This window comes from Grammomys surdaster, unplaced genomic scaffold (assembly GCF_004785775.1).
Source record: "Grammomys surdaster isolate TR1022 unplaced genomic scaffold, NIH_TR_1.0 126051, whole genome shotgun sequence".
Taxonomy (NCBI): Eukaryota; Metazoa; Chordata; class Mammalia; order Rodentia; family Muridae; genus Grammomys; species Grammomys surdaster.
In genome coordinates this window covers 714,189-736,821 of record NW_021620862.1, presented here as the reverse complement: position 1 = coordinate 736,821, position 22,633 = coordinate 714,189, and the positions used below count along the sequence as shown (strand labels likewise).

The 22,633-nt window shown below is 40.9% G+C and overlaps 1 protein-coding gene across 2 annotated transcripts in view; it reads left to right on the top strand.

Moving 5' to 3' along the window:
• Window positions 1–20,333, top strand: part of Grem2 (gremlin 2, DAN family BMP antagonist) — an 89,165-nt gene extending 68,832 nt beyond the window's left edge. Inside the window, exons 1-2 of one of the 2 annotated variants that reach the window (XM_028755251.1) lie at window positions 6,936–6,967; window positions 16,872–20,333. In XM_028755251.1, coding sequence (XP_028611084.1) covers window positions 16,873–17,379 — 507 coding nt within the window. In that variant the 5' untranslated portion in view covers window positions 6,936–6,967; window position 16,872 and the 3' untranslated portion in view covers window positions 17,380–20,333. Of the gene's footprint in view, window positions 1–6,935; window positions 6,968–16,871 lie in introns of those variants that run through there. The other variant, XM_028755250.1, reaches the window with a different exon arrangement.
• The last annotated feature ends 2,300 nt before the right edge of the window (window positions 20,334–22,633 follow it).

The window sequence follows — 22,633 nt, the reverse complement described above, 5'->3', positions numbered from 1 at the left end:
ACACACACACACACACACACACACACACACACACACACACACACACAAATAGGAGTTGGAGAGAACCCAATGACCATGATTCTAAACCAAACTTCTCAGAAGTCACAGAGCATAGTAGTGGAGAGGAGACTGCATGGGAGGTCTCCCCAGGGGCACCAATCTTTCTCTTTAGAAGGAAGATCCATAATTTCAATGACTGAGTTCTAGAAACCTTTAGGAGCCAAAGGAGTCATCACCTAGTAATTTAGCATCATCTCTGTGGTTCACTGGTGGTTCTTTTCATGTTCAAGAGGGGGAATTGTTCAAACAATATAGTTGGCTTGAAAGGCTTCCAGGGCCAATGCAAACACCAAGTGGGCTGCCCAGAAACCACACATTGTTTCCTTTAGACAAAAGATAATGATGCTCTAATGAGTTTTACCCTTTATTGCCCTCTCTGGAACACAGCCTCACCAAGCAAACCCACAAAACCAGATTGTTAGTCCCAACATTTACAATCTTTTGCAATGACCCCAAACCCTTTTACTTTAAATGCTGGTACTTGTGTTAAGAGTTTGTGTTGTTTAACTCATATATCCCAACCTCATGTAATCTCAAAAGTTCCCTCCCAGAGAGAGAAAGGAAATGAGCAAATGAGGGAAAACACTAAGAGGGTTGCTGATAGAACCTCCAAGACAATCGAAGTGCTTCTGATATACTATCCAACTCAAGGGGCAATACTATTTTGCACTATCTAGAAGAAAACTGGGCTAATATTGTCCATGTGATCAGAAGCATTTAATAGTTAACCAAAGCTAGGAGTAGGCAACATTCCTCAGTTGATTAGACATTTAAGGGTGTGAACATTGTAGGGTATGGGACTCACAGGAATCAGTAGTGGTATCCTTGAGAAGAGGCATAGGTACCGAAGCAGAGCTGACATTACCCATAGCTCTTCCATATCCTCAGAGTATGTACTCTCCCTGTGCCAATCACTGCATTGGCTCCATGCACACACACAACACATTTCCAAGCTGCTTTCTTTGAGTGTTGTTTGATGCCTTTCATCAGACTTGCTGGGTGCAGCTTTCTTTCTGACCATCTGTGCAGAAGCTTCTCATCTGAAGGTTGACTTTGATTCCCCTCCTGCCTTATCAGTGGGGCATTTCTGTTGCTCAGCCTGTTTGATTTCAGTAGAATTGTGAATGGTTGAATCCTCTTCCTCATGTCTTGCTCTACAATGACCAGTTTCTCCAGTTTTACATTACTTAACTCTGACTGTTCCTTTGCAGTCCTTTTTCACTGCTTCCTTCTTGCCATGGCTCTCTGAGCCTGGGGTCGGGAGTCGGGGGGGAGTGTTCACTTGTCTATTTCCAGGATCTATAAGCATGCTCCTCTTCCCCGTTTTTCTGTCCTTGAATTGGGTCTCACAGCCATTTACTTCTCTATTACTGTCACCCAAGTCCCCAAAGCCACTGCTTTGTCATCAAGATTATTCCAATTGCCTCCTGTGTTCTTGTATCTCTACAGAGTAGTTGAGTTCTTGGTTTTCGAGGCATTGAATTGGAACTTGGAACTTTGTTACTTTAAATCACATGTTGTGCTTCTCACTAAGCACAAACAAACAAACAAACAAAAGCCCCTACCCTCCACTTTATCACAATCTGCAAAGCCATCTATTCTTTGCTCTGCATCGTCTCTCTTTCCCCTTCCCTCTCTCCCTCCCTTTCTCAGTGTACAGTTGAAAGCAGCTTGGATCTTATTATGTAGCCCCAGCTAGTTTTGAACCCCAATCTAATACTGGGATAACAAGCATAGGCTGTCATCTTCAACCTGAAAAATTCATCGTTAGTTGTTTTTTCAAAGCTGGAGGTCAATGCAGGGCCTTGTGCGTGTTGAGTAAGTAGTGAACCTCTGAGCTACATTTCTGGCCCTTCTGTGCCTCTCTATCAGTCTCCTCTCTCAGCCACTAAACTATAGACATTGTTTGTACATCATAACTAAAATGTAACTTCTAAGAAAAGTGGAATATTATTTACTCTGTTAAGCATATTTACATTATTTACAATGCCTACAACAGTGTATGGTGTACAGTAAATTCATATTAGATGTTTGCTGAGGATTATGGATAGATGAGATTGCCCATATGGAAGCTTTCTTGAAAAGGGAATCCCCAGAAACAGATCTAATTCAGGCAATAATCTCACCAATGGTTTTTGATATGACAATAAGGGAAAGATATAACAAATTTTTATCAGTAAGCTGAGCTATGAATGTGGATTTTTCATGAAATTTCAAACAGAATTATTTTTAATATATCTCCTTATGTACAGTGGTTAAAATATAGAGAGAGCTAGAGTGCTGGTTATGTTTTATAAAAACCAAGTTTTGGGCATCTGAATGAATTGCAATTAGCAAGAAGCTTTAGGAATTTCATTCATGAGTCAAGTCCTTTCCTATAAGCTTTGTCACAGATGACTATATAATTATTTGGAAGGCTGCTCCAATACAGAGTGCTAGGCTTCAAATCCCCCATCGCTACAGTTTCTGATTCTGTACATATGAGAGATATTGGGGATGGGAGGGAGGCTGGTTACAAGATTTGCATTTCTCGTGACCATAATTTAAGAAACTCTGGATCAAGATTAAAAAGTAATTGTGAAGTGTGGGAAAAGGCCCCAGTATCAGGAAAACAGGTGAAAATGTTAGCTACAACATGCAGAGTTGTTATACTAGTCTGTGACTAAGTTTATCTACTCAAATTACTGCTTTCATTTCATTTCATTTCATTATTAAGTGTTTTATTTATATAAGAGGAGGACATCCTACTTGATGCCAATATAGCTAAATTGGAGGCATCTCTTGGGGAATATTTATGATAAATCCAGAGCAATGTGATTATCTAAAACTAATTACCCAAGTGTTCATAGCAGTATTACTAGCATGTCTGAAAGGTAGAAAAAACCAAATTATAGCAACAATTCAATACTTTGAACATGCTTGTGGTAGAGATTATATGTGAATGTATATATAATACAAATGATATGCTATATTTTTATATATGTGATATATATATGTAACTATACATTGTCCCTAAAAGCTGTCCATACTTTTATTTGGATTTGAGGTCTTGTAACCAAAATATTATGATGTAAAAAAAAAGAGATCAGGTTCTTTAAAAATGAAGCAAGTGAACATGGCTCATGTCCAGGGACGCTTTCCCCTGAAGCCCTTCACATCCACATCTTCTCAGAGATAAAAAGCATAGTGCTCTGAAGCAATCCATGCACTTTATTGTTCATGGAAATAATGTTTAATTATTGATCTTTATTTTTAACAAGGAAATCTTTTTGCTCAGGTCCTTTTAGAGTACTTGTTTGAAATTCCCATTTAGTTCACTCCTCCACTAACTATTTCTTTTAATTGAAATGAAATTAGATAACATAACATGAGCCACTTTACCTAGCTGTGTTCTTTTGTATATTTATCTTCAGCTGATTGGGAGGCTGAGGCCCTGAGCCCTGGAGCACAAGGCAGCTTGAGAAACCACTGGTCTTCAAGGTCACAACTCAATGGCCTTTAGTACCTTTGCAGTGTTTTGCAGTCATGAGCCCTATTTAGTTAAAATCTTTTTTATTACCATAGAAAAAAAAACCTGTACTGAATACTTGTTTTGCATTCTGTCTCCTCTAGATCCTGACAACTGTCGCTGCCTTTTGTCTCCCTGTATTCTGAATCCATTAGCATTTTTAATAGCTGCAGAGTTGATGCTTCTTTGTTTTCCTTGAATACATATTGGGTAGGAATACTTTCCTATGACCAAGCTATGAATGGCTATTACTTTGCTCTGGAGTACCTTAACTGTGATTTCAGAGATCATGGTGGTAGATCTTTGTACTCAGAAGATATGAGGTGAGGACATCAAGTTCAAGATCAGTATCCCCACCCAATAAAACTCATGGTCTCTTTCTTAATGATCACTACCATCTCTGGTACCTCCACAACCACCAAATGCAACTGCATTATTTGAAATACATAGATTTACTTTTATGGCCTCTCCTACTATAATATCTGTGCATCATTCTTTTTCTATATGTGTGTATGTGTGTATGTGTATGTGTGTGAGATGTGTGCTTGAATACATAATAGCATATGTGTGGGTGGGTGAATATTCAGATGTGCATGCATGTGGGTTTGCTTGTGTTGGGGCTAAGGGCTGATTTGGGGGTCTCTTCTTTGACCATTTTACTTTATTTACAGAGGCATCATTTCTTGATTCCATATCTTGGTAACTAGGCTATTCAAGCAAGCCAACGTGCCTCATGTTTCCACCTCTGCCTCCCAAGTTCTAGGATTATAGGCAAGCCATTATACCCATTGATGATTCCTGTGGATGCTGCAGATCCAAACTTTGGCCATGGAGCCATCTGCCTGTTTCTTCTTTGGCTTTCATCTTTTCACAGAGTGTATCTAGTCTGAAAAAGACCTAAACATCAAGAAAAAATGGAAAAAAAGGAGAGACAGATGGGGGCATTGCAGTATCAAATAAGCTGGCTCCTGGGAAATGCTTTGCATATGGGTAAATGGCAGACAGTAATCCAAGTTCTTGGGTTCTAACTCTACTTTGCTTGGTACTCTTCTGGACAGCATGGTACTCGGCCTTCACAAAAGAAGGGGTCCCATGTGTGAACATTGGTCTCTCTCACATTTCTCCACCTCCACTCACTATAGATGTTCTTTGCTTTAAACACAGGCAAACTGAAGAGCTGTTAGATCTCAGTTTCTATTAATGTTGCCCCTGCTGCTCTGCATGTCTGCTCTTTTGTTTCTGATCTTTATTAATGAAGACATAATTAATGACGTTTATACTTGCCAGTGGACCAAAACGAAGATAATTACAGTTTAGATAAATACTCTTGACTGTGATTTGAAGTAACGGTGCATATTAAAACTACTAATTCTCAGGTTCTAACTCAGATCATGATTGTCAGCATTCCTCCCACTGTGTGCACACATGATCTGCATTTCTAGTAAGTTCTCAGGTATGACTGGTTCATAGCAACACATAAACAACCCAAGATTCTTTATTGAATTTGTATCGCATACCAATAACAAATATTGTGAAATTTGTTCTTGAGAAAGATGTGCCAATATTGCTTGGAAGCAATATGTTAGAAAATATTTGATAATCTTGGCTTAAGGTAGAAGTGGTTCTGTTTGATGTTAACAAGAAACATTCTCTACATATACTTCAAAAGTTCAGTGGAAGTCCATTTTGTTTACATTATTTATAATTAGGCTGATCTAAGCAAAGATCTAAACAGTTATAAAATGCAGAATGGACACCAAACATCATGAGCACATGTGCATTCAGTAAATATTTGCTGCATGAATGGTACACTTACATTTGCTTTATTTCCCAAATAAAAAGCAAAGGAATGATGTCTTTAACCTCCCAGACTTTTCCCTTCTCAAATATCACTTATAGTCTGGATGTTTGAATGCTAGCAAATGCAACACCTGTAATTTCTCAAAAATATCGATCTCCATTCATTTGCTCAACAACTATTCATTGTTCATCTTTTATGTGGTGAGACATGTGCTAAATTTTAAGGATATGGTAGACATAGTCTCTACTCTGATGGAGTTTTTCTACCAGAGAAAATAGTCAGGTTTGCTCAGAGAAGGTTGACCATCAGGGAAACAAAAGAATTCTCAGAAAAAGTAGAATGACCATCAATGATAGGAATGGACCAGCTTGATATTTGATTCATTTTGTCCATTGCTTCAACGTGACTCAGCCTAATTTCTTTCATTATGGTTCAGAGCCTAAAATGAAAGGAAAAGGAAGAGAAAGAGAAGAATGTGTATGTATTTTATGTGCAAGAATGTGTGCACTTTCTGTTTGTGAGCATGTACGTTTGTATAGGTATGAGAGCCTGTGTTTGCATGTGGAAGGCAGAAGTCAATTTAGGATGTCATTTCTCAGGAGTCCTCTACTTTGGTTTTCGAAACATGAGTCTATTATTGGAGCTCACCAATTAGACTTGATCTGCTGGCCGGAAAGCGCCAGGGATCTACCTGTCTCTTCCTTCCTAGTGCATGGGTTTTTATAAAAGCATGTGCCACCGTGCCTAGCTTTTAATATGGGTGCTAGCCATGGGATCCATATTTTCCTGGTACTGCAGTATGCACTGCACTCACTAACGTATCTTCTTAGAGCTGAACAGTAGTAGTTTTATATGTCCAGAATTGGCAAGTATATATATAGAGAAAGTAGACAACTGGTTGTCTGAGGCTTATGTGAACTATAACTCAGTAACATGACTAGAGGAAAGAGTGCTGGGAGTGTAGCCAAGTGATGGAATGTAACATGCCTATGACCTTGGGCTTAATCCTTAGCATAAAAACAAAGAAGACTACATTTTAGCCTTCTCAACAGTCTCCTGACTTAGTTTCTTAAATTCTGAAAGGATATCAGGAGTATTGGAAAGCAAAGCATTTCTCCCTTGGTGTATTCCATCCCTGTTGTGATCTTGCTCCTATCCACCTCTGCCTTCTCTGGAACCCATGTATCAACCTAGAGCCATATCCATCCAACCAGGACAGATTTAGATTTCATTAATTCTATTTGCTCATTGACACATATAATGCATTCTACATTACTCTGATCCCATCAATCATCTCCCTGTTACTCATGTCACCCCCTGAAACACTTCCCTAAACACATTCCCTTTTTCACATTCATGCCTATGATCTGTTTTAGAACCCACTGGGTTTAACCAGAGCCTTCTATGTGACAGTGGGTTCAGAACTGTCCACTGGAGCTTCATGGGCTCACCGATGAGGAAAGGCTTTCCAGATGTTGTCTCACCTATCTTCTGACAGCCTTTGTTCTTTCTGCTTTTACCAGGTCACCCTGATGGGTTTCCTTTCTGTACTGCAGTGGAAAGCCTGTTAGTCCTAGAGTTGAACCCACAACCTCTGGGTAAGATACCAGTTCTGCTCTGCTTTACAGGCAAGCCATCTTCCTGCTCTCATGCAGCCAGACACAACTTTAGCTTGGCTTTCTGTAAGCCACCTCTGCTGGAATTTTCTTTCCTAGTTCGTACAGTCTTTCTGTCCCCATGGAACAGCTCTTTTCTGATCTCTAAGGTTAAATACTCAGCTCCACCCACAAAATCCAATTGAGTGACCCAAATAACCTAGTTTTTTTTTCATTGTTCTTATTCTTGAGTCTATTAAAACACAGCTTTATAAAAAGTTTCTCTTCCTTTCTCTTCCCATAGGCCCTTGGATCAGGCTAGAAATTTTGATTTCATGGCTCTTTTCAAAAACCCAATCACATAATCACATATTCTTTTACTCCCACGGTTGCCGGAAACATTTTCTTGCTCTAGGATATCAATCATTCCCATTATGTGTCAAGCCTTATAAAGGTGCACAGAGTACAGATGATGAACCAGTTGGTGAGTTAATGCACACAGCTTTAACAAAAGTGTCCCCTATTGAGGGCCTGTAAGCAGAGAGTGATTTTCCTCTTGGTATTCATTTTTAATATGTTTTCAACACTTTTTTTCTTCAGTTTTTCCATAGCTCCATCTCCATTGGCATGGCTCAAGTCTCCTGGTTGTCTCTGATTATGTTTGTTTTCTTTGGTCCAGAGCCTTGGATTTGCCCTCCAATTTGTCTGAATTCAGCATCAGTTGTCAATAGCAGCTAACTTGAAGGAGGCCGAGTGCCTGAGAAGCAACACCAACCAAACCAGACTTCTTGTTTCAATTAGATTACTTAATACAGGGTTTTCCAGTCTCTTCAGGCCGATTAGCCAACTAAGTATTTTTGGGAAACTATCAGGAAAGAGAGGTTGCACAGCTTGAGAGACACGAGTGAATGAATCAGAGAGAAATGGAGCTTGAGTACTTTCCTAACCTTGATATACGCACATAACACTTTTATGAACCAAAGAAAGGGAGGGTGACTACTGCTCCTGCCCGGCATCATCCTTCACTAATCCTAGTTATGCAATGGAACAATAGGCTTCTCTGCCTGGCTCTCCTGCATTGTTATTTCTAAATATAACCTGTGGCTTTTTTTAGTGGTCATCTAAAATTTGCAGTGAGTGTCATTTAATGAATATCACAAAATTGAATGTTTAAAACTAAAATCCTTCCCCCATAATATCCCTAGAGGTCTCTAAATATCATAGGTATCTCATGTATATTATTGTATGCTTTTGAAGTACATATAAAATATTCCTTAAAAGAAAATTTTATGTAATGTCTTTTTCTCCTTAAGTACATATTTCACACTAGCAGTCTGGTAGGTTTTATATTTGTAAGTCTTTTACCTTTTATTTTGTTCATCTTTTCCATGAAAGAAAGTAAGCATCTAACTTTTACTTTTTATTCAGTGGCCATAAAACATGAAATATTAAAAATTTCCTGTGAGTCAAGCATTTTGGTGACTAACAGTATTTGATCAAATAGTATGAATATGCTATGAATGTAACAACTAGTTATTAAACATAGACTTATACAATTAAGTGATTTACCTCTACAGAGTTATCTCGTGTGAGATATGTTTGCTATGTATGCTTTGTGAATGAATATCTCTTACTTCTAGAAAGTAAGATGAGACTAACCAATGATATGAGCAGGGATGAGATGGAGAGCAATCCCTTTCTGTTGTCAGGGGGACAAAGAGAATACCCAAAGGAGCCGGGCGGTGGTGGCGCACGCCTTTAATCCCAGCACTTGGGAGGCAGAGGCAGGCGGATTTCTGAGTTCGAAGCCAGCCTGGTCTACACAGTGAGTTCCAGGACAGCCAGGACTATACAGAAAAACCCTGTCTCGAAAAAACAACACCCCCCCCAAAAAAGAGAATACCCAAAGGGGCTGGACACAGAACCTGTTTGTTTTAAATTAGATGCCTTTCCTAGAAGAGGAGTAACAAATAGTGCTTGGGGGTTTGTATACTGATTGCTCTTTAACTCCCCTGGAGCTTACAGCATCCTGTGCACTCATAGGAACTAATATGCCTGTTTAAAGATGGGGTACCTAGAAGAGTTGCTCAGTTGTTAACGGAGAGTGTGCAGAGCACCTGAGGTCAGAGGCCCTGGAGTTAGGAGGAATGGGCAGCAGTATGAAATGGAAGGACAAAAAGGAAAATGTGGAACAGTGAATACTGAATCACAGGCAGCGACTCGAAGGGATTTGCAGAAGTTCATGTTTCTGGGTTTGATGGTTTCGGGTTTGATGAGCTTAACTTACCTGCTAAAGACTGTGTAACAAGAATCACTCCGACTGAAAAATTGGATCAGCTTCAACCTCCTGTTGATAGGTTTTAAAATAAATTTTAAAAGCTGTGTTTACTTGGGTGTGGTAGCATGTGGCTGCAATCCTTGCGGTTGGGAGGTGGATGGAGACAAGAGGATTAAAAGTGTATGGCCATCCTGACCAACAGAACAGTATCTGAGGTCAGCCTGAGCTGTGTGAGACCCTGTCTCTAAAAACCAATAGGAAACTATATTTATAAAACAGAGGTGAAATCCATTCTCTCATCCAGTCTTTCATCACATAAATATCCCAAGCCATTCTCCACAGCTATCGTAAATGACTGTGGAAACAAAGATTAAATATCCTTGTCTTCCAATTATTTACATTCAATACGGGAGGAAACTTGCATACAGTGGCTATGCTGTATTGGTTGGCTATAACTGAGCAATTCGATAAGAATTTGAAGAACACAGGAAACAAAGATGTTTTAGAAAGCATAAACAATTTCACAATGAAATTAATATTCAAATAATACTGAGTGACTAATAGTGACCCTAGGAAATACATTAGTCATATAAATAATAATAAATAATAAGAGAAATAGCTTTCCAGACGTATAGAAATTATAAGCCCTCTCACATAGGGTTGAACCTGTAGTTTTGTGAGTTTCACATATAGAGTATGGTGAATAGGCACTGTGAGATCAGACAAGAAAGGGACAAAGATTTGTGAAGGTCTTTGCTAACTGCCAAAGAAGTTGAATTTGTGATGGGAAACTTTTAACGGGTGAAAATTAAAGGAACAATCTAGTCAGTTTCTGATTAGAAATTTTGTGTGTGAGAGCTCAGTCTGGGAATGGGAAGCAGCTAAGCCAGTGAGGAGACTATCATCAGGACCAGTTGATAAGGACCTGTTTCTAAGGGATGTCCATAAGTGAGGTGTGGCAGAGTGATGCCAATGGATTAGATGTGTGAGGAGATAAGCTCAAATCCCATAAACTCATGTGATTTCAAAATTAAACATTGCTCTCAGGAAGCAGAGGTAGATAGAACTTTGAGTTCGAGGCCAGCCTAGTCTACGTAGTGAGTTCTAGGACAGTCAGGGTTGCATAGAGAAAACCTGTTTAGGAAAACAAACACCAACAGTAGCAAACTGCTCTTGCACTTACAAACATCAAGCATAGAGTAGACAGTAACCAAACCTAGCATGCCCACAGGCCAACCTGATAAAGATTAGTCAGTAAACACTCTCTTTTCAAGAGATTCTACACTTAGTCAAGTTGAAAGTTTATGCTATTAAAACAGGTATCGAATCTTAGCATAATAACAGAGAGAGCGGGGGAGAGGGAGGGAGAGAGGGAGAGAGAGAGGGAGAGGGAGAGGGAGAGGGAGAGGGAGAGGGAGAGGGAGAGGGAGAGGGAGAGGGAGAGGGAGAGGGAGAGGGAGAGGGAGAGGGAGGGGGAGAAACTAACAGACAGATGACACAGAGAGAGACAGAGACAGACAGACAGACAGACACACACACACACACACACACAATCTGCATTAGTAATTTCTTACGGCAGGTCTCTTTTCATCTAGAAAAAAATTCCCAGAGGTGCATCCCTGCATATGTTAAAACCAATTAACTGAAAGAAGATGGGGCTAACTCACTGGGCTTCAACCAATCAACTTTCCACAACATGGCATGTAGAAGGTTCATTGTGAATGTAGAATCCAATGCCTGAACAGATGTGTGGTTCTTTCATTGAGAGTGAATCAGGTCCTGAGTACTGACGTTATAAATTAGCAGTCTCAGCTTTTTGGCTTAAAGGAAAAAGCTGACTTGTTCATTGTGATAGAGATAGTTAGGAAAGCAGCAGATGCAGGGAAATGATTGAAGAATCATGGGACATATGGAACCTAGGATTCCGGAGGACATAGAGGGAATGCTTGGTAGGCAGTTGGGGATAGTGTCTGAGCGTCATGGGCAGAGAGCTAACAGTTGAATACATAAATATGGTTGAGTAATAAGATAGCAATATGAAAAATAAGTCCCCGTGGAGGAACTTTAGCCCATTGAGGAAAATAGAGAAGGAAGGAAGGAAGGGAGGGAAGAAGGAAGGAAGGAAGGAAGGAAGGAAGGAAGGAAGGAAGGAAGGAAGGAAGGAAGGGAAAGGATGAAAGAAATCAAGGAAAAATATACAAAAGCCAATAGACAGTAGTTACCTGCATATTCTCATGAAGTCTGGAGAAAGTAAGGGACGGGCTCTGTTTTGTCAAACATTACATGAACTGTTGCCATTCCTAAAAACTGATATAAAGCAAGCAAAACCAAGCAGCTGGATATAACTGTGAATGCTTTCCTTGTGCTCAAAGTTTCTTAGATAAGCCTCTGATTTTTATGATTACATACCCAGGAAATCTATACTATGTCCTCAGAGAAAAGCAATCTGGGAACATAGTGTCATCCTGTCAGGGTGGGGACAACACTGGGCTGTGCAGTATCTACGCTGACCAGCCACCTTGGATATCAACCCAAACTCTTTATCTAATAAGAAGCATCAGGAGCTGCCCGGTGGCTCGGAGAACAGTTCCCTAGTTACAAAACTCTTTATGGACTCTTCCTTAAAAAAAATGAAGGAGATTTCTTGGATAGTGACTTGATGTCAGATTCACTCTCCTTTTGATAGTAATGTGATCTAGTGGGTGATAACTAGCACTATCTTATGAAGGAAGCCAACAGTGAGTCATGCTAGGCCATGTATGGGAAGCTCAAGGCCCAGAGGTCTATTACTAGCCTTCCCATTCTGATGCATAGGTCCTAAACAGAAGCCATGCCTGCTTATACTTGTCACAGCTGCCAGAGTTTTCTCATCCATTCCCATATGGAATCTAACAGTCCGCTGTCATATTGCCTCTCGCTTCCTTTGCGTAGCCTGAATGCATCCCAGCACTTAAGAGATTAAGAACTTTGAACCCATTGATATTTTTGATACTCATAAATAAAAAATCCATAGCCATACATTATTTTCTTCCTCTGGTTGAAAAATCTTTTTTTTTAAAGCAGGATATGATTTTTTTCAGATGAAATGGATTTTTTCCTAGGATGAAATGATGGTCAGTTTGGCCTAAGACAGGTCAGTTGGAAACGTAAATTAATCCCTTTAGATTTCAAATTCTTGAATCACACAGGAGACCTTGATATTTTTGATTTGAGATTGCTAGCTACTTCAGAGTCTATACATGACACTTCTGAGACTTACAGTCAGGACTTCTGAGATTACCTCTCCCCATATTCCAAATTCTCTGCCTTCCACTGAACTGCAGTTAGTCTCTTTGTAGTGAGAGGACAACTGCGTTTGAACTCAATGTGACCTTCTAATCAGAAACATGCAAAGTAATCATAAGATATCCTTTCACATGTTTTTTTTTTCTGATAGGCAAAAGTAATCTGTGCTAATATCAAGTGTTGGCAAGTACATGCAGCTGCAGGGACCCATATCCTACCCTGGGAAAAGAATGCTGGTGTCAGCACTTGGAAAGCAACCTGCCAAACCTAGTCCAGCTGAAGCTGAGCACAGTCTGTGATCCAGCATTTTGCACTTCTCCATGTCTCTTGTAACAACAATAGATAGATAGATAGATAGATAGATAGATAGATAGATAGATAGATAACCTGCAATAGGCAGGCATAAATAAACAGATATTAAAAGCATGCAGTGTAGCAACATTGACTGTAGAAGACAAGCAGAAGCATCCTTAGTAAGGTAAATGGGATATATGATTCATTTTAATAGTCAGCACAGGGATGAACAGATGTCTGCAAGTACCCACAGGTGTAAAGTCTCAAGCATGTATTTCTGAAATGGAAAGTAGAGGGTGGTATTATTTATATAAACTATTATTACACACACTCAAACAATACTCATGCATTAAACATGAGCAGAAACATAAGCAGTGAATGGTGTGATGCAGACCAGAGGCAGAGTGCTGGTAGTCTCAGCGAGGACATCCAGAAGGAGGTGGGAGAGGGAACTGTAATGTTGCCTCTCTATATACTCATAATATGTTTTTTCAAAATTGAGACTTGTAAAATAAAGATAAGAAGTATCAATACTGTTCACATCTTGGTGATGGGCACATAGGGATTTATTGTGTTTTCTATGCCTCTCTGTCTGAAACATTGACCAATTAGAAATTTTGAAGGCCAAAGAACCGAACCCTAAAAGAGCAGCAACTGAGTTAGATAGACAGGGTTTGGGGCAAGACTTATCTAAGCTCTTCTGTCAAAGGCCACAAGAAAATATTTTTGACTTTGTAAGCATCATAGTCACTTCTGCTCTTACAGCACAAAATCAGCCACAGTCACCAGCTAAAGACTGTATGGCATCTATCCAGTGCAAGCTTGTTTACAAAACAGAACCCCAGGCTGGGTTTGGGCCTTGAGGCACAGTTTGCCTCAGTTTACCGAAGCCAAGGGGACTTCTTTCAACAACAAGCTACCCCAAGCAATGGATGATCTGGGAGACCACAGAACACATGTGTCTCTAGGGAGTTAGATAAGGAGCTAAACATTACCTTCTTGCTATAAGTCTCAAAATGAGAGTTGTAGTAGCCTTAGCTGTGGCTATAGAAGACCCATAAGCAACAATTCCTGAAGATTAACATGGCCATAGGGTTGCATTTGCATTATTTTTCTTGGTTAGCATCTGCCTCATTGGATAGATGAGAAGTTTATCTCCTATGATTTCCTTCATCCTCTGATGTTCTGGAATTCTTAGGATACAGAAAATGCTCTGTTCCCATTCTATTCCCTACTCCTACCTACACAGTCCAGTACTGCCTTGCCATGATGTCTAAAATCCATTAAGGTCACTCTGATGGTGAGGTCCCCAGCTTCACTGCATCCTTGACTTTTGCACGTCTGCATATGCCTAAAAACTCAGCAAGTCCATAAAGTTTCTAGAAATTAAAAGTGTTCTGTGGTAGAAGCTTCTCTTCAGTCTTCACCATTCTATTAAGAGCTGATAGGAGGGAATTATTACTTGGCTGCCTAGGTGGTAGGCTGCTCTGGCTTCCAAGGTCAGGTCCAAGGGCGTTCACTTAGGGGAAATACTTCTACAACCAGCTCTCTCTTTATACAATCAACTTTGGCCAATCTAGTCTGCTTAGGCCATCAGCATTTATGGTCCTGGCACACTTTGCAAATTGACAACACTGTCAGGCCAGAAGGATAGTTAATAAAACCAACAGGAGTTATTTATGAGTTTCTTTGATACAAGCCAAACACAAGATGTGAGGGTAAAATGAAGTATCCTCGTGCTGTCCTTACTGGCAGTCGGAACAGCATTCCTGAGAGGTAGTTATATGCCAGCCACTTCTCTGAATAGCCAAGAGGTTCAAGACAGCACTGAAATGCTAAACTCAGGTCCCAGTCAGCCCACTGATGTGTGTGAGATGGATGATAAACTGAAGAATGGGTTTGCACCTTTTCACCTCCTATGACCCTTACAGGAGCAAAGGCCAGCAGAGTAGGTGCCAGCAGCAGCAGGCTTAACTGTCCCTAAAGTAATAAGAATACCTCCCCCAACAAGTCATTGTAGCAAAACAGGTAAGTAACTGGCCTACCTGTTCTGGCACTAAGATGCCATGTCCTCCTCCAGTTTCTTGTTGCCACATGTGAATAATGTGTGTGAGAGAGTTGGGATGGGGAGGAGAGCCAGACTTGTCCCCAGTTATGCAGATTTCATCAGTATCTTTCCCTTTCCTAAAAGTTGGAAGTTTGTTCTACTTCCTCAGTTCCTGGGAGACAGCGCTTCCAGGCATGGATGCCAGATGTTCGCATGCCATTTTAAAGTGTTCAAAGAACGCCTGTTACTAATCACCACTTTGAATACTGTTCACACGAAGAGTTTCTGCCCCAAGTCGACTTGAGCATGTTTTAGCTCCCTTCCCCTGACAACAGTGAGAAGCTGCTGAAGGAGAAGCCTGAACTTTGAGCCGAAACAAGAGTCCATGATAAGCTGTTGTTGGAGCTAGGAACTGAGAACAGGGCTGATCATAAATCTTTCCTGGCTGAGACTTGAAGACTTTTGGTTTTGTTTACTTAGAGTGTTAATAATTTTGGAAATTATTAAAGTAGAACCAAAAGACTCTCCTTTTAAGAGGTGATTGAGATCAGAAATCACTCTACAGATGCAATATGCCGAACGAGTCCAAGTCTCAACTCTTGCCATGGGTCTGGTAGATGTTATCATATGCTGTTATCATATGCTACTTCATGTGGGGAACCAGGGAAGCATGAGAAAAGCCCTTAAAAGAAACTTGGACTTAAAATTTAGTAATTGTGGTAGACAAATGTTTTTATAGTAACAGGAAAAAAACAAATCCTTTCTCTCTTTCTCAGCTCTCTAATGTTTCTCCCCGTTAGTCAATGGAGCCAAGGGAACTCATATGGAGTTTGGAGGACATTTGACAGCACAACAGTAACAGGAAAATGTTGGTGTTAAGAAAGCCTCTGATAGTGTTGGCTCTAAGTTCAGTTCTCAGATGTAGTTGAGGACAGAAGATGTCATTTTTGAGATGAGGTACAAAGCTACTTGTCGCTTACACCTGGGCTTGAAACACGTGATTCAGCATAGACATTGTAACAGCATTTTAAGAAAGAGCTAGCTACATTCATGGAAGTCAATATAACAGAACCAGGAAGCCAGGATTCAAATACTTCATATACAGGCTTTGTGATTTGGGCAAGTTGCATAGCTTTCCCAAGCCTGTTTTCCCATTCCTTAGTTGGGAAGGCAGTCATACCCAGTCTAAGCATCTCAGATTATTAATTGCATTTATATATGAAAGGAAACAAAAAACCTTTTGATACATCTTAAGAACCAATAAATTGTAGCTATTCTAATACTAAATTGCAGGATGAGATTAGAGTTTGACGAATGAAATCTGGGATGAAGGACTCAACCTCTGTGGGTCTCAGTTTACTTCGCTGTGAAGTAAGTAGGGAAATGGACAGTGGCTAGAACCTAAGGCTGTCTTGAGACAAATGAGCTGTGGAGAGACTCAATTAAGCCAGCATTAACCTACACTGTGCACCCCTGTAGAGTATATCCTGGGTGCTATTGTTGCTAATAACGTACATTCGCTTTGGGCTATTATTATTGGTCTTTTCTTTTTCTCTGAAATTGTTCAACTTTACTTCTATAACAATTGTCTTTTTTGTTGTCATTGGGACAAGATATCTGACTTAGCTATGTCTTAAGTGAGGGTTTATTTTGGCGTACAGTGTAAAGGGATAGAGCCTGACTCTTCAAGGGAGATATGGTGGCAGGAATACAGGTGGGAAGAACAGACAGGAAGTAGCACCAACTACCTATGCCAGTGACTCACCCACTGAGACCTATGAATGTTTAAACAGCATGAGCTATAAGGGACACTGCTCATTCAAATCACAGCACGACTTTCTCCCATTACTGTAAAACATACTGGTTATAGGGTACTGTGTAGTGTGGTCACTTCTGCGTTCTGTTGTACTATTTAGTTTCTGGATATCCAGCCATAAACACTAAGAGAAAAAGATGGATATTGACCAGATAACCCTTCCTGATCGGCTCTTTTCTCATTGCAGGATGTTCTGGAAGCTCTCGCTGACCTTGCTCCTGGTGGCTGTGCTGGTAAAAGTAGCTGAAACACGGAAGAACCGTCCCGCGGGCGCCATCCCCTCACCTTACAAGGATGGTAGCAGCAACAACTCAGAGAGATGGCACCACCAGATCAAGGAGGTGCTGGCCTCTAGCCAGGAGGCCCTGGTGGTCACAGAGCGCAAGTACCTCAAGAGTGACTGGTGCAAGACGCAACCGCTGCGGCAGACGGTGAGTGAGGAGGGTTGCCGTAGCCGTACCATCCTCAATCGCTTCTGCTATGGCCAGTGCAATTCCTTCTACATCCCACGACACGTGAAGAAAGAAGAGGACTCCTTCCAATCCTGCGCCTTTTGCAAGCCCCAGCGTGTCACCTCTGTCATCGTGGAGCTTGAATGCCCGGGTCTCGACCCACCTTTCCGAATCAAGAAAATCCAGAAGGTGAAGCATTGCCGGTGCATGTCCGTGAACCTGAGTGACTCCGACAAGCAGTGAACTCACCGGGGCAGGATGCAGCTCAGCCTTGAGCACCCTTACCCCTGGGTTGCACCACCGCCACTTCTGTTGAGCTCACTCACACTCTGCCCAGTGTCCCAGTCAGCAGCAAATGCATCTCTTAGGGCTAACAGTGTCCTTGTCACAAATGAGGATCACAAGTGAAGCTTTGTTGACTGTCCCAGATCTATCCCAGGCTACACCTGTGTCTCTATATCCACTTTGTGGGTCGGACACAAAAGATGTTAGAAAACTCCACTCCCAGAAACTCGACAGGACTTTTCAGGAGATGCACTGTCATCCGGGATTGACGATTCCACCATGTGGAAAAGCCAGTCTTTCCCTGGCCACATCCTACACTCCATCTTGACTCTTCCTCTGATGAAGGATGCATGACTCTTCTGTCGCAAACTTTTGTTGGTCACCGGACCTCTGTGGTATGGGCATTCATTCTTCTGACCTGGGAGCTGCCCACCCCTGCCTGCCGCTGCTGCGAGGCCGATGTGTGCAGCATCTATAAAGAAGATGCTCACCTGCAAGGGGTTCTGGAACAAACCTGGTAGCCACGAGGACAAGCCAAACTAAGTGGATCAAGAAATGGACATCTCCAGGAACTGAGGAAGCAAGACTCTCCAGACCTCTGAACACCACCACCTCCTTCTTTCTTCTAATAGGCCCTATCTGTAACTCAAGATAAACTCTGGTGCACATGCTATTCCCGCTGCCATGATATCACTCACGAGGTCTCTGTATTAATGTCAGTTTTATAATTGACCTATCATGTTAAAAACAGTTAAAAGTATTATCAACATATTCATATATCAAGTCACATGTTTGGACTCTAGCTTTGCAGCACCATTCTGAATAGAGAAAAGTATTTTACAGAGAAAAAACTGCCAGGTCAGCAATTCACTGCCCACCCTCCCCACCCCCCCACACACACTTTTTCCCCAGATTGAGCAGGGAGGGGGGACACCTCATGATTTTACTTTTAATATGACATCACAGGAGAGACTAAAGCATCTAGGCCTAGTGTAGAAATAGGATGGGGACAGATGGTGGGGACAGAGGAGTCACTAGAAAGTTGTAAATCTTGACAGGCACATGTCAGATGAGACCTGGTACTGTTTCCACTGCTATTACACTAAGCAAAAAACTATTTTCTAGTAAAAGATATGTAAGAATATATGGTATTGAGACACTTTGTGACACAGGCAGAAATATAGAGCAAATATAGAGGGTAGTAATGTAGGTGAACTGTCACTCAGAGGATAGTTTTCTTTACAGAGAATAGACTCCTAAAAATACCAAGAAACACTTCGGTCATCTTCAGCTTTGCTGATGAGTTGTTGAAGTCTCTGTAGTGTGGGCTTTTGACAGGAGGACTTTAAAATAATTTATTTTCCTTCAAAATTACACTCAAGTTCAACCTCTTTGTGCAATTGTCCTAGGGAGGCCTCCCTGTGAATGGCAGGTATGGAATCGTCTGACAAATGTGAATGATAAGCCGTTGGTGGGAATGAGAATGGGCTAACAATCCTGGGGTGATAATTTCTGAGTCCATGCTCTTGCCAAGAATGGGTTTCCTAGTATGTGGGAGAGACCCTCCATAAGCTGCTCTGAGACTCAGGCTTCTGGAGAGTCACCAATGATGCTGGCTCGCCAGTCTGCTACTTGGGGAAGGAGGGTTGGGATGAGCTGGGGAGGGTGTGCCATGGATTATTTTGCCTGTATTGCAATATAAGTTTTCTAGTTTAGTTAATTCTGCCACACAGTAACCAAGAGTATAGGCTGTATGGTTTTGAAGTGGGTATTAGCTTCTGAAATGAGAGTGCACAGCCTGGAATCAGGAGAGAGAAACAAAGGGAAATGGAAAAATTGCAGAGGGCTGGAAACCCCAGGGATGAAGGTAAAAAGTGACGAGGGTGCCTGAGGTCAGAACTACAGTTTTCACTTTTAGCAGGAAATCTCAAGCTAGACCCAGAGCAGAACACGCAGCAGAGGAGCTGTGAAGGAGATATGAATGTCATTAATGGAGGATAGTGACAGGTAACCAGAGGGTGAGAAGGAGATTTTCACACCCCGCTGCAAAGCCAGCCCCTGTCATTCTATTAATGGGCCCCACACATTAATGGGAAAAGGTAAGCTAGGAACTCACAAAGTATATATGTAAGCATTATGTTTTGATCCCAATTGTGGGTATACCCATGAAGGCTATATGATACGCTGTGGTCTGAGGCTACTTCTTGGCTTATTGTATGTATAAAGTTTACCTTCGTATGGCTCAAATTGTATTTAAGTTGTGTCTTGTTTATAAATGAAGAAAAGCTATAAGTATAATGTAATTATTTTATAGGTATACTATTAAGTTATAGAACAAATAAAGATACTCTAGGATTCTATGTGATCCTGGCATCATGTGCCATAAAAGCTGAATTCTGCACTTGTGTCATGGGTAGCAAAGAATTATGGTGCACTCGTAGTGCATTTATCCAGCCTCTGGGAGTTCACCCTTGGCCCATATTATGAACGTTCCTTGGGGGACTGGGATCTTCTAGGAGAATCATCAAACAAGCAGAATCGGTGAAGATGGCTCTCACCTTCGGTCTACAAGAACTTCAAACCTTTATTGCGATACCCACCAACTGAATACAGAATGTACTCAGAGTGTTCTTGGAATAAGAAATATTCATTGAGGAAGTTTTGAGAGACAGATGCAAAGAGAAGTCCATCTCCTCTTCACTCCTTAGCCAGTGCACCACACTCGTGTCTTACAGAAGCCAGAGATTGTGTTGTTTTCTTTCATTTTATGTTTACTTTCCACGGGTTTCAACATTTCTTAATTTAAACACATCTCAGCCTCACAGTGCTGTCATTTTCCTGCAAACTGAGTTATCTGCCATTTAAGACATGCAGCGATCAATAAAAGAAATAAAAACCTTGATAAAATTGCATATGTGTCAGACTTTTAATGATTTAAATTTAACATGACAAGAATTCATCTTAGTTAATTAAACAAGACTATTCCACTTTGATTGGTGGCATTTCCAGTTTCTACAGTGGCTGACTGATTTCTAGGTTGTAAAGTTGATGAAAATGATCTACTGCTGCTGACTGAGCAACTCAGAGTGAGAGTATTTCTAGAAAGCTAACGTAATATCACCATTGATTATGGTTTGCATGGGAGATGATGATAAGATCAGATTATAAATGATGTAAACGAAGCTTGTTTGTTGATCCTCCAGATATCCTCTGGATCTGCCCTAAGCCCTTACCAGCTTCATGGCTGCAGTTTCTCAAACACAGTAGGTAGGTATCTCAGCCATGTGTCCAAATATGAACTATGTGAAACCTGATAGCATCTGGTGATTTCTGGAGTTTCCAATAAAGAATATGTAGTAAAACAAATAACCAAACAAAACCTGCCCCTCCAACCCCCACACTGCCCCCACACTGCTGTATCATTCTTTGAAACCTGAGATTCCTCTAGTCCATCTACCTTCATTCCTAAACTGTGGAAGGCTCTCTTATATTTGTTGTATATCTGTGGGGTCAAGAGAATTTGCTGGGTGGAAGAGGAAAAGTATATCCACTCTATCCTGTGTGGTAGCAAAGGTGTCCACAATTTTTATAACATTAATTAGATAATCTCTATCGTATGTTGTGTAAGTGCTTATGAAGATTTCCTGCATAAGCAAAATTGACCCATATTTCTTACCATGTCCTGTCATATGACATTATTGTATAGTACAGAATGCCCACAAAATTCAGGTCTCCTCAGGCTATATTCTTTTTTCATGACATGGTTTCTCTGTGTATCCCTGGCTGTCCTAGAACTCACTCTGTAGACCAGGCTGGCCTCGAACTCAGAAATCCGCCTGCCTCTGCCCCCCCAAGTGCTTGGATTAAAGGCATGCCCCACCACTGCCCAGCACTCCTCAGACTATATTCTGACAAGAGTTATAACAATGCAAATATCCTAGAGGCAAGAGAATAAACAAACTGGGTGTCCATCCGATAAGAAAGGAGATTTTTGTCTTGTTCTCTTGTTCAAAGATAGAGCGAATATCCCAATCGCTACTCTGGCAGAGACCAATTCTAGTGTTAGACTATAATTTCTTGCCATTATTGTTGCAAGAACCAACATATAAAATAAATAAAGCTACATAGGAGTTGGGGCAATATTAAAATATTTCAGCATTTTATTTTCCCTCTCTGTACCACTCTTTTTTTTTTTTTTTTCTGGGGATAGGAACAGTTTCAGAGTTTAGGCTTGTTACTGTCTACAGTAAGAATTCTTACCTAAGGTCAAAGAATCAATGTGAGGTTTCTTCAAACCTCTAAGGGTATCCTTTCTAATTTTGTATTTGGAGAGGAGACAATGGATCAGTAGGTTTCTCTAAGGAATAGCTCTCTAAGCAATGGCCCACCAAGAACCAGTCTTTAGCTATGGTTAGAATACCCTCTATTGCTTCAACATTAATGGGCAGACATGGTGGTTCATTCAATTTTTAGGAATTAGTGTCAATTACAACCTAGGAGTGAAAAATTCTCAAAAGCATCAAATAGTCTCCCTTTGCTTTAAAACACATTTACTTAAATATGTGATCCAGTGTTCCTAGATTAAGATGTGGGGAGATAATAAATTGAGTTGCCCTGGTATTTAGGATCTTTGCTCAGAATCTGTTATGCCTTCAGCTAACGCATTCCAAGTATGACCTGTAAACTAGGAAGAGATTACACCTTCATTCTTCCACCTTATACCACTGTCTCAGTTATAGTTTTACTGCTGTGAATAAACACCATGACCAAGGTAACTCTTATAAGGACAACATTGAATTGGGGCTGGCTTACAGGTTCAGAGGTTCAGTCGATTATCATCAAGGTAGGAGCAAGGCAGTATCCAGTCATGCATAGGATAGGAATAGCTGAGAGTTCTACATCTTGTTCCAAAGGCAAACAGATGAAGACTGGCTTTCAGGGAGCTAGGATGAGAGTCTTAAAGGCCACGCTCACAATGACAGACTTCCTCCAACAAGGCCACACCTACTCTAACAAGGCCACACATCCTAATAGCGCCACTCCCTGGGTCAAGCATATTCAAACCAGCACAACCACCTTTGCTGATATTTTTATTGCGTGCGATAAGCAATATCCTTTTAGTAGCCCACCGAAAAACACTAGAAATTTGCCTCCAGAAACATTAAACACATTAAACAGTATATTCTTTTAATCACTCCCAGAGCCATTATAA